The sequence below is a fragment of the Apostichopus japonicus genome, chromosome 6 (assembly GCF_037975245.1).
Source record: "Apostichopus japonicus isolate 1M-3 chromosome 6, ASM3797524v1, whole genome shotgun sequence".
In the NCBI taxonomy this organism is placed as follows: Eukaryota; Metazoa; Echinodermata; class Holothuroidea; order Aspidochirotida; family Stichopodidae; genus Apostichopus; species Apostichopus japonicus.
In genome coordinates this window covers 2,956,340-2,969,754 of record NC_092566.1, presented here as the reverse complement: position 1 = coordinate 2,969,754, position 13,415 = coordinate 2,956,340, and the positions used below count along the sequence as shown (strand labels likewise).

The 13,415-nt window shown below is 38.4% G+C and overlaps 1 protein-coding gene across 1 annotated transcript; it reads left to right on the top strand.

Moving 5' to 3' along the window:
- Positions 1-1,799: 1,799 nt before the first annotated feature.
- On the top strand, positions 1,800-8,428 carry LOC139968672 (biogenesis of lysosome-related organelles complex 1 subunit 2-like). The gene is made up of 5 exons (XM_071972938.1): positions 1,800-1,988; positions 2,776-2,907; positions 4,698-4,817; positions 5,763-5,867; positions 6,911-8,428. The coding sequence occupies exons 1-5, from the start codon at positions 1,931-1,933 to the stop codon at positions 6,940-6,942; spliced, it is 447 nt and encodes a 148-aa protein (XP_071829039.1). The 5' UTR covers positions 1,800-1,930; the 3' UTR covers positions 6,943-8,428.
- The last annotated feature ends 4,987 nt before the right edge of the window (positions 8,429-13,415 follow it).

The following is a 13,415-nucleotide window of genomic DNA, read 5'->3' as shown; positions in this document are numbered from 1 at the left end:
CTGCATTTGTTTCCCGGTAGAGGCTTTTATTTGAATCTTTTTTATGCCTTGCCAGATGCAACAGGAATTGTTACGATTGTCATCGAAACCAAAACTGAAATCTCCTGTTGCACACCACCAATTTTACTGGAATAATAGTCTTAACCCCGCCTACATCGGCTGTCAATCAATCGTCGAAATTTCCGAGGAAGGGGACTGTCCGGGGGGAAATTGTCCGGGGGGCAAATGTCAGGGTTGGGAATTGTCCGGGTGGGAATTGTCCGAGGGGGAATCGTCCGGGGGGTAATAGTCCGGGGGGAAATCGTCCAGGGGGAATTGTCCGGGAACCGCTCACACAAGTTACCATCAATACTCTCACACCCTTCAAAGGTATGCTGTATTGGCCCCAAATATGCTAGATAATCAAATATGGTCACATTTGGTCAAAATTCTTAAACTGTTTTTATTACAACCTTCGAGGAAAATTTCCTCACTGGGATATTCAGTCATCTTGTGTGTTCCTTAAAAATGTATGAGAATGACTTGGAGAGCAAGGACCTCCAGGAAAGTAGTTTTTGAAAACTTCTAGCAATTATAGCGTGCTATAACTTGGGGCCTATACTGACTACCTTTAACCAAATGACGTAGACTGTGTGCCTACCAAAAGATTCATTAATGTCAACAAATATCTAAACCTATTAAATAGTACAAGTAAGAGACTCCTTGAAATAGAAGTGATATTAGCCATAAGTAATGCCCGGGAGCGGGGAGGGGCGGGGAGGGGCGGGGGGGGGGGGGAGAGCTGCCCGCATTGACGGTAGCTAGAGTTTTTCAGGGGTGAAAATGATATTTAGGGACAAAATGCTGATGATAAAACTAAAAGTAGATTAATAGATCGCAATTTTTAATTCGAATAAGTGCCGGAAAAATATTGACAAAAAGGTAAACAAATTCAAAATTTCCAGAAACAGTCTAAGACAAATTATCATGGCGTTTAAAGACGTTGTTTTGAGGAACAAGCCAACATGTCGTATAAAATGCCGAAAAATTCAAAATACATTGTCTTATCTGTGTGACCGCAGCATATGTATAGAACTAAAACAAAACCTAGGGAAAATCTCAAATCCTACTGGGATTCTCCCCCTCAGCCCCCGACCCAATGTTGTGATACATTCCATACGAGACACTGTTGGTACATTTCTAATCACCTGGAATACATCCATCATGCATACATTTCCTAAATACCAAAGAATTGAGCAAATAGGATACACGGCACCAAGACCAATATATATTTGAGAGGAAATTATATGCCAAACAATGCCTTTAGGATATGTGCTGCCTCAATTAAGATCGTGACTATCTGTTGATGATGATCAAATGAATGAGTGATATTAACATTTCAAATAATGATATCAGCAAGCAATTGCATTAATCAGCAATTCGAAGAATCGCATAATGCCAGCTCCCATATCCCTGTTGCATTACAGTTTCTCTTTAATCTCTGTAACCGAGTAAATAAATAGACGATTGGGCGTGGCTTGTAAATATTGTCAGCACGAAGACCCCAGGAATTAGTCTTAGCCTGCAGACTAAATGTAAGTATGCAAATCCAAGAGATGTAGTCAATAAAGTTCCATTTTATTAGTCATTTTCAGACTGTATTGAACTTAAGGCATGAGCAATACAGTTTAACAGCATATTTCCATATATAGTCATTTTTATCAGGCACAACTTGCAAGTTAACGATAGATTATTTGTAACATTATATACTTGCATAAAACCTCAAGATGTTTTTATTAAGATCCTAAGTGACTATAACATGATTACTCAAATATGCCAGATTACTGTACGTTCGGCTGGTGCACGAAATATCAAGAGAAAACCAAATTTTCTGTGTGATCTGATTACCAGCCTGGTATCGCTTCAATTTTAACGAAGTGAACGATAAAGAATGGAAGATAAAGCAGCCACACCAGTACCAGCCGAGAAAGGTGGAGATCTGCAAACAGGTGCAGATTTCTTAAATTTTTATTTTATAACTAACACTAGGCCTACACTACAGTTAGTACTAACTTTGTTTTAAGTTAGTCCTTAGTATAAATCTATGCACAGGTAGGCCCTAGTCTTCCCTGTAGGCTAGACATCGCGTTAGACTAAGCCTATGCGGCTTACCTAAAGGCATTGAAGACTCGCCCCAAACCGCGTGCGGCCATCTGAAAAAGTTAACTTTCTGTTGCTTGCAAGTTTTGTTCTTGTCGCTACAAAGTGCAGACAGTAATGAAACATGATACCTTGTTATCTTTAACTGGACCTGGGATGTCCATCGCTGTATCGTTTTTACACTGTGCTGTGGGTATTGACAGCAGCTGTATGTACTGAATTTACACTAGTGTCTAATAACCGACGGTAGCAAGCTGTGTGTGTATTTTCTGGGGTTGATGGTGTTGTCTAACACTTCTGTTACACCTCATTCGAGACTAGGACAGATTACCGGCATTAGACGTTTCTTTTTGCGCGAGTCTTCAAACCCTTTAACACGTGTATCCTGCTGACTATACCATTGTAGAGTGTGAAAAGTGATTCAAATGGACAAGCAAAGAAGATGTTCACATACGAAGACTGTCTGTGATGAACTGCTTGTGTTATACCTAGTGAAGAGGTGGGAAATTTACCAACAACACGAGTTAGCAAAAGTATACACACATACAAGTTATTTATAGGTGAAAAATTGACCTAATAATAACATGGGAGACTAAAAGTTTTGTTGAACAGTAAATGTTGTGTTTTCTTTTTCAGAGGCGAGTGATCAAAATGTTATAACTGCTGAAGAAGTACAAGTGAAAGGAGATCAAAAACAGGCAGATATAGAAGCCCTGACAAGAGATATGTTCACCAAACTGACTGATTACGTTCGTGGAGATTTAGCATGTAAGTGAAATTAAGTTTAATTAACATTGTCAATAAATTGTATGAAATAACAGAACTTGAAAATGACAGTGCTGCTCTCCTGTCTTGGTTTTCCGATAGTGCTTGTCTCTTTGCAAGAGGGTATAACCTTAAAGGAATAATTTTAGAGGTCAAATTATATGTTTGGACTGTAAACAAGGAATGTAATCATAAACATCCTTGTGAAATTTTCATACAGTTCCTAGTACTATTGACTAAGTATGTTCATTTTGTACCAACTGTTGAGTGTTAAATGTGAAGCAAGCAAGAGTGATGCCATAAATTCAAATTTGGCAAGAAAATAAATCTTGGTTTTCTTTTATTTTCACTGTATTTTGTTGACCTTGGATTAAATACAGTTCCAAATTTCCACTTAGTACTGGTTGTAAAGCTTATACAATACCAACTGGCCATGAGTGTATCTATATTCTTTATGCATCCAAGTTAAAGCTAAAAAAGTGCATTCAAATTTTTAAGGAAATGAAACATCCTTTTACAGTTATGCATCTATGAAATCTACATTTTTGCTTCAAGTTAACTTCATGGTACAAAGCAATTAACTTTAAATAAAGATGTCTTGAAGACATGCAACTGACAACTTATTCACGCAAGTTATCTCCAATAGGCTTGATTATGCAATCTTAGTGATATATGATTCTTTACTAGCTGGTGCAACTTCTACCCAGTTACTAGACTGCCAAAAAAAAGTATACTGCTAAATACTCCAATACTGAAAGAGCTGCATTGGTTACCTCGAAATCTTTGCATAGAATATAAAATCCTCATTTTGGCCTTCCATGCTATTAAGTTTAATAGCCCAAGCTACTTATGTGCTATCTTGTATCAGCAAACTAAAAATTGGCAATCTAGATCACAATATCTAAACCAGCTTATTGTTCCTGTGTCTTGTTTGATAACGACTGGGGATCGCAGCTGTCAACATGCTGCTATTCCCCCCCCTTTTGGGAATCACTTCCAATAGATCTTAGGCCTCTGGACTCACTTGATCAGTTTAAACATCATCTTAAAACTCATCTTTTTTCACATTGTTAGACATTTTCTTTTCTCTATCTTTCGTCTTCACCTGTAAACGCATTGAGCAACTTTTGTTGGATTCTGCTCTGTATAAGACTAATAATTATTATTGTTATTATTAAGTAATTTGAATGAAAATTTCATTAAGAATACTGAGGTAATATTCCTCATTTCGCCAAAATCATTGTACCCCCGAACTATCCTTTGGAGAATGGATGTGGTAATCCAGTTTCTATGGCAACACGAGTCCCCGGTCTTTTGTACAGTACAGATGTTGTTTTGTACTTTGGCGTTAATTCAAAGAGCTTTGATAGTTATTGAGCATTGTAACGAATAACAGTACCATCTACTACAGAATTATCAGTTGAATGTTAGCTGATTAATGATTACGGTCCTGATGGTGTGACCGTGCTATTTATGAAAGGTCAAAGTGTTTTTTTTTTCTTTGGCAGAATGTAATTGTGATACTAGTACATCAGTTTTTTACTGTGATGTTGTACAGTTTAATAAAACTCTTTTTTTCACTCTGTCGTGTACACGTTTTTTCGTTTATCTTGGAAAACTGTGGAAAAGTTTTGTTTTTCTTTTTTTGCTTAATTTGGCAATTCTCATTGTTAGCAATTGATATGACAGGTCTATGTTTGGTAGGTGGAAAAAAAATATCGATTGATTGATATTATGCCAATTTGTTTCATGTCACCTATCTTTCCTTGTTTCTTGTTTCTTTTTTCTTGCAGCTACTGCAGAAGATTATAAACTACTGGAGCAGATGAACAAAGTCACAACCAAGAAATACACAGATATGAAACAGATGGCGATAGATCTCGAAAATGGGATGAAGGAACTCAATGAAAAATGTGAGAATGTTTGTTTATATGCCCAAAAACAAAATTGTACCACCATCAAGCAGCTGAGAAAATTCACCTCATTTGACTTTGTTTGGATTTTGCAATACGTGTACTGAAACAAAGAAGTGTTTAATGATTAAATTCAATTAATTAGGAAAAGATCTCTGAGGAGGGGGTGTGGCACACAACCAAAGTGTCTTCCAATGGATAATGGTGCAGAAAATTAAAAATATAAAGGTTAACATATTAAGAGTCTATGGTTGTCATGGTAATACTACAGGTCTCAAGTGAACAAGATGCCAGTGTGTGCCACTGGGTCCATTGGTTCAGGTGAACAAGGTGCCAGTGTGTGCCACTGGGTCCATTGGTTCAAGTGAACAAGGTGCCACTGTGTGCCACTGGGTCCATTGGTTCAAGTGAACAAGGTGCCAGTGTGTGCCACTGGGTCCATTGGTTCAAGTGAACAAGGTGCCAGTGTGTTCACTGGGTCCATTGGTTGAAGTGAACAAGGTGCCAGTGTGTTCACTGGGTCCATTGGTTGAAGTGAACACGGTGCCAGTGTGTGCCACTGGGTCCATTGGTTGAGGTGAAGAAGGTACCAGTGTGTGCCACTTGGTCCATTGATTCAAGTGAACAAGGTGCCAGTGTGCGCCACTGGGTCGATAGGTTCAACTGAACAAGGTGCTAGTGTGTGCCACTGGGTCCATTGGTTGAAGTGAACAAGGTGCCAGTGTGTGCCACTAGGTCCATTGGTGCAAGTGAACAAGGTGCCAGTGTGTGCACTGGGTCCATAGGTTGAAGTGAACAAGGTGCCAGCTTCCTCTCCGCCATGCTAGTTTATGTGCCAGCTGCACTGCTTTTCTCATGGCCAGTAGCATTTTATGCCCCAATCCACCTCTGGTGATTTATTTATTGATTAATTGATTAAAATATTTGTTGAATGCTTGATTTCAGATTCATCACTACAGCAATACCTGGACCAAATAGATCAAATAGAAGAAAATACAGCCAATTTAGAACAAGCAGCCTTGAGACTTGATGCTTATTCTAAAAGGCTAGGTGAGCCAACTTGTCAATTTCACTTTATGGGTGAAGGGGGGGGGTGGAGGGGACAAGATACTTTCTTTGGTCTTGCCAAGCCTGCTTTTAAGTGACTTGGGTTATGTGCTTACCCCAGTTAGCTAGAATCGCCAAAATAATAATAACGTTTCAAGCGATCGACAGAAATAGTCTTTCCTGTTGTATCCATAAAAATATACGTTTATTAGTAGTTGATAAACGAATAATGATCATGTTTGTGCAACTGACTGTGTTCACATGTTATGCACAACCAAGAAACCATTGATCAGAAAGGAAAAAGGAGGTGACAAAAGTCTTAATCTGTTTCTTTCATCCACCAAAATTGACCGGAAACAATTGAATTACGACATAAACACGATAGGTAACCACATAAGTTTGTTTAGTTTGACCGAGGGGCACTCTGTCTTCTGCTCTTCCAGGCAGGGTTCTCAGGGAAAGTTTCAAGAGGCAGTTAAAACCCACTTTTGTCATTTTCTTTGGCTTAAACTTAATACATGCCTTGGTTGCCCTCCACTCATGCCTCCATTGTTGAGGTAAGAAGTGCCCCTGTTTTGTCCCCTCCTTTTCATAGATGAAATCAAAAAAGCCATATATATATATATATATATATATATATATATATATATATATATATATATATATATATATATATATATATATATATATATATATATATATATATATATATATATATATATATATATATATATATAGACAAGAGGGGTAGTTTACATACACTCCATGCCCCCTCTTCCCCCCCCCCCCAAAAAAAACTCAAGCACTCCAGTTTACCTAGGCCGCAAACATTGGTAACACTTTTAGAACTGCACCACCATTGACCCCCATTCGAGGGCCCCACTCCACCTCCTCCTCCTTTCATATCTCTCTGTCCATTGAGAAGAATTTCTTGCATATGAACCGTTCAGAAGGCATTCACCTGTTTTTTCCAGTAATATATTTCTTCATCTGCTCGAATCCATTTTATTTTTACTCTTATGCACATGTCATTTATCTCTCCACAGAAGCAAAATTTAAGCAGTTAGAGAAAAGATAGCCAGAAATAAACGTCTTAACCCTTGTGGACGCGAAAACGTGCAATTGTATAGCGACCCTCGACCCGATGAGTGTCAAAGGTCAGATCCCTGGAAGCAAATGGATGCCATTCTTGACTAAAGTAGATGTATTATGTTTATCACTCCTTTTCAAAAGATCAACCATGTGACTTCTTTGAGGTCAAATATGAGAATATCAAGAAGAGTTAAATGAAATATGTTTTAGTTTTCTGGTTGAGATTTCAACTTTCAATCTTTTGATTGGATTGTAGATAACTCATGTGTATCATGACTTGATGTTAAAGCAGTGCAACAAGAAACAACTTTGCAGTAAAGCCTGGAGCTTCTGTCTGGTTTCTTGTTCTTTTTGTGAGGGGGGAGGGGAGTATGTACATGTATGTATATTAGATCCTCCTGCAAGCAGGAACTCGCGAAGAAGCCATCATTGGCTTATCAAAGCCGCAAGCTGACCGAAGTCAGTCTCTTACGTCCATGATTATGAACTGTCAATTGTCAACAACTCTGTAACTGGACGACATACATTAATCTTGGAGTGACTCGAACTCGGGACCTTATGATTGACAGGCACCGGTGTTAACCACTGAGCTAACACTCCTTGGGAGTGATTAGTGAAAGGAATATGATATTGATATGATTTATCCATTTATAATCAGAATATGATTTTTTTTCCTGTCCAGAAGCGGGAAGTTTGTTTTGACGGCAAATAAGGCAGAACCCAAGTTGTTCCCCAAATTCTCTGAAATTTAATCACCATGTTTACAAGTTCAGTCAATATTTTGTTATATTACTGATCTTTTCAATATACTGCCTGTTCGATCTCTCGGAGGGGATTTACCAGGGGAAATGGACTGTAACATTTAAGGAGTGAACAAAGTTGTATTGTGGTATAGAAAATGTCCACACGTTGGGAAACAGATGCTCGGCGGGATTCTGTTGAGTGGGCTTTTATTAATTGAGATTTTTACATAAAAGCTTTATTTTAATGTATGTTTTTTAGATCCTCCTGCAAGCAGGAACTCGCGAAGAAGCCATCATTGGCTTATCAAAGCTGCAAGCCGACCGAAGTCAGTCTCTTAGATTCATATTTTAATGTCCATGATTATGAATTGTCAATTGTCAACAACTCTGTAACTGGACGACATACATTAATCTTGGAGTGACTCGAACTATGATTGAAATTAATGTGATACTTGTTGTTGTTATATTTTATTTCTTGTGTTTTCTGAAAACAGTTTGGTGGAATGAAACCTCAAATTAAATCTAATCTTCAGTAAACTTTTAAGCATTTCTAAGCAATCTAAAAGTTAAAGTCCAAATCACCTAGGTGATCATTAAACTGGTCGACTGGGGTATTGAATGTTAAGACATATTTCCAATGTGAAAATCGGTATATAATATCGGTCTAATGATAATTTACTATTTTTAAAAAAATTAAGGGAATTAAATATAGAGATGTGTTAATTAAGATACCTTGTATTTTCAGTATTGTTTCTTTGTCATCTCCCCAAAGTATCTGTCTCGTGTTGACAATCATGGAGGTCAGGATTGATGGGCAATGGAGAACCCCCCTCTCCCACACCTTTCCTGCTGTAGACAATGACATTGAGAGCAAGGCCAGGGCCTGGGTGCAACCATGTTACTGGACCCCCCAATTGAAGCCTTCATTATTCTTGATAACACATTTACAGGCCCTGGGACTTCCCACTGACCACCTCCCACGTTTTCCAGGCCTTGCAGTATGCATCATTTTTCATCATGAGTAAAAGTAAAATTGTCAGTGGTGGGGGATTATATATCGAGGTGTTCGGTTTACCAGCTAGGGAATGGTGAACCGTGGTATGCGAGGTTCCGGAGGTGCCACCAGGTTTATACAACTTTAAGGGGCTGATTTCCGCATTGACACGAAAGATGCATGCTGGTTTCATAAGAGGCACCAAATGTTCCCCTTGTTCGCAAGATCAGCCCTGTCTTCACACGTGATGATGTAGTATTGTCCTTATAAGTTCCTACAGCTGGTCAGAGCGTTATATTATTCCTCTGGCTATTATCAGACAATCAAACACATTTAAATAATATAGCCTCTTTTAGGTTAATGCTTGGCCTGCCTTGCAGTGGATTGATTACGAAGATTACAAGCTTGTCCCCTTATTTTGTCCACAGTCACTGAAAACAGAAAGTTTGGTACTAGCATGGTATTCCTCCTCGATCATTACATCTATACACTTTTAAGTTAGCTTCTATAGGTTTCCTTAATCTCCGAATTCACTAAGCTAAACCTGTTTGTTGCAACTCACAAGAATTTATCAAAATGAAAACAAACAAGTTTCGGTCGTTAGAGGGTTTAGCAATTCCAAGCAACACAATCCAACTGCAAATGGCTGTAATAAATACAAAAAGTAATGACAACTGAAATATATTGGTGATAATCACTTAAGTTTCAATGTGTAAACAAAAGGCTGGTAAAGAGGTCTCTCTAACAGACGACATCACAGGCTGATCATTGAAACCAGTGATATTGTCATCGGAAAGATATTTTTACTTCAAATGGTTTCAAATCGAGAACATGGAAACTGTAGTGTTAAGCTGAACACTATTTACTCTAATAAAACTCTCCCTCATATAAACTGGAGAGGTACTGCTAAGTACCACGCTCGTAGATTACAATCTGCCAAGAACAAAGTTATCAGATTCATTCTTGGTAAAGATTTTTGTTATCACATTAACCATGCTGACTTCAAAACTCTTGGTATTTTGAACATCAACACTAGGGCTGAACAGCTTCGTCTGAATCATGTTTTTAATGTTTTCCATGGTACCTCTCCAGTTTATATGAGGGAGAGTTTTATTAGAGTAAATAGTGTTCATAGCCACAACACAAGAGGTAGTATTTTTAATTTTCAACTTCCAAAAATTAAAACGCACAGTGCTGGGTCTTTTTATTACAATGCAATTAAAAACTGGAACAGGCTACCTGAAAACATAAAATCCATCCTGCTGAAATACAATTTTAAAAAAGATGCCAAAGCCTACCTTTAAAATCATATGAATGTCTAGCTTGTAAATATCTTTCTTGCTTTTTAAATTTTTTTACAATGTTTGTATGCATGTTTTAGATGTTTTAATAGTTTATTTCTTATCTTTTGTATTTTTAAGGTTATAAGGACCCCTTTGGAAAAAAGCTTTTAGCTTAAAGGGTTATAATCCTTGGCATGTTATCTTCTTTTTAAGTATATTCCCTTCTTGTATTTTAAATGTTTATCTTTATGTGCATGTTTTTTTGTATGTAGATGAAGAATTATATTTTGCCGAATAAAATCAAATAAAATCAAGCTTAATTTCTATCTGCTACCCATGTGGGATTATAATGTAAATGAAGTGCACGAAAGATGCAAAATTATAAAGTTAAAAAACATTGTCCACCTTAAAAAATCTGCCTTGAAGGGCAGAGAAAACGTGGAATGGTCTGTGGAGACATTGTTGTATTTTGTAGCAGAGATGTCACGAATCACTTCAGTTTATTCATAAACAGAGATTTTCCTGACTCGATACATGATTTTATATCTCACAGAGATGGAAGCTTGGAAACATTACACTGTCTAAAATATGGATATTTCAGATTTAAACGAAAGCGTCAAAGGCAAAGGCAAAGGCAAATTGCATTGTCTGGCATTTAACACCCTCGAGATTTACATCAACAAAATATCAAATACGATCTCTAATTAGCATCACAATTGATCTGTTTTGAGTCATATATACTAGCTGCGTGAAAGTTTATCTCTTCTCATACATAATAGGCTGCACGGGGTTGAGATATCGTACTTTATTTATAATTCGTGCGAAAATTTGTATTTTGGGGGATGTAGCATGGGCGGTGATCCTGGGGGGGAAGGGGGATATATCCCCCATGAAAATGGGTGGAGGGGATGTAATACACCATATCCCCCCCACCAAATGCCAGGGATAAGAATTTTTTTCATGCCTACATTTATGTATCATCGTGAATGTACGGCTCTTTTTAGCTTCATTTCTCGCCTACCATAAACGCAGTGCGATCTTTTCAAATAAACCGTCTTTATAAAGCAAGAATAGTTGACTGTGAGCTTCATTGGCCCTATAACAACAAAATGTATTATTGCGCCCACGGTATTGATATAGTACATATATGCACCCTCATAGTATTCATATAGGCCCTATAGTAGGCCTACACTATAGTATGCCTACATGTTCCCTCGAACAGCTGAGAATCTCATGTTACAAGGGTAATGCTTAATACACGTTTCACCTGGATGCCCTATTAATCGGTACCTAGGAATGTAACTATGTGTAATTGTGTATTGCATGTGTATAGGCCTATAATAGCCTGCATGAGGCCATTTTCTTCATCGAATAATATAAAAGAGCTCTCGAACATTCTAACGTAGCGCCTGAAACAAGATTGACAGGGGCAATTTTCCCAAAATAACACCCGAAATTAAAAAAAAAAGTATTTTGGATCCTGATTATGATTCTTCATTGCGGCCCACAATATCCGTCAGCCCCACTGTTCAGAATTTGAAAATTCACAATTCTCGCGAATAAATTCACTTCAAAACATACCCATAATGTTGCACAATATATCATCTATGGACAACCGATGTAGAAAAACCTCCTTCAAACCCTAACAGACGGGTCAAAATTGCACGTGTATGATGAAGTATGATGAAGAATGTTGGTTAGGGAATTTTCGAAAATTCAGACGGCTACTAAAAAATTTCGTTGAAGGAAATAAAAATATACCAGATATTTCCGAAACCGAACACTACACACATCGACAGTTTTGAGCATGGGTGCAGATCAGTCTTGGATAATGGTGGGGACGCATGTCTGTTCTATGACACTATCTAAGCGGAGCGCGACCATGGGTTCGCGCGTAGCGTACAATTTTTTGGGCAAATATACCTCCCAGATCGCCGGAAATAACACTTCCCAGACCTAATGATGCTCCTAAACCTCCTTAAGTTTTAGATCTCATGGCTTAGAAATTTAGTTTGGAGAAATACATGGGCGTCTGCAGAAAGAAAATCAGGGGACAAATAATCCAAGTAGACTTTTGTATATACGAAAACAAATATAGACTGCCGCAAATGCGATTTCCGTCCTATATTTAACAACTGTGGATAAAATACAATAAAATGAGAACTGCTGCATGTCATTTGCACAATGCTGGATCAAACTGCGCCAAAGTTCAATACAGGGGAACTTGAAATGCAGCTATTGGTCAAGACAAATTGGTGGGGACACGGTATATCATGTCCCCACTACTGAAAAAGTTGGTGGGGACGCGTCCCGCTGTCCTCACCAGGATCTGCGCCCATGGTTTGGAGGCTGTTTATCGTGGAACGCCATTTTCATGCTCACTGATATGATGTGATATCTGCTGTTTGCTTTACAAATTCGAATAATTTTGTCACTGTTCCTCTTTCTCTTCCCGTTTTCTTGCCGTATTTTCTACTCCATCCTTTTCTCCTTTTCTCTCTTTCTTCTTTTTCTTTTCCTTCCTTCACCTCGTTGAAGTTGGCAAGTGTATACAGTTCCAAAGCTATTCAACAGCAGCAAAACGTTATTTTGTGTATGTCTGTTGTGGGGTGAAGTTAGCGCTATGAGCTACAAGTTCCAATGCGCAAGGTGGGGGAAAGGGGCTAGAAATAATGTGTGGGTCAATTCTAACTAGGTTTTTGGTCGTTAATTGTTGATGTAGCCTACCAGGTGAAAGGTTGAAATGACTTCAACAATTTCAAATTTAATAATTTGATTTATTATGCCATTTGGAGCACATAACATAGGCTATAACAGAACATTACTGGCAAAAACTAGGGGGGGTTGATTGTGTGGGCCAACCCCCTCTTCAAAAAGTGGGGGGGGGGTTAAAACCCCCCCAACCCCCCCCCCCTGTTTCTCCGCCACTGGTGTGTATGCGTGTTAACACGAGAGTGTGTCGTGAACTGGTCTTAAACCGTATAAGCCCAATATACTTAGTGGGTGCATATCTGGTCACCGGGTTGTCATAGTGTCAAATATCAGAGGTCACAAAATTCAAACAAATGTTCTCTCGCCTTTTCCGGAACCATATACATGCAAGAAATCAAAGATTTAATAATCTATATTATGGCAATGAGTGCAATTGGGAGGGGATTCATGCATGACGTTCGAGCTAACATAGCCAATACCATATAGACGTTTGTCTCGTACATTTATTGCTCCAACAAATGGGTCGGGAATTATTCCTTCACCGATCAGGACTTAAAGTGTTCATGGGTTCATGTCGGTTTCAGTTGGTGATGATGTCTCCTCACCTGCAGAGTGATTCGTTCTTCTTAATTATACCAGGGAGTTGTATATTCCATAACAGCAGGCGCGTAGCCATGGAATTTGCCAAGGGAGGGGCGAAACTGTAGATTCGGCATTGCAAACTATC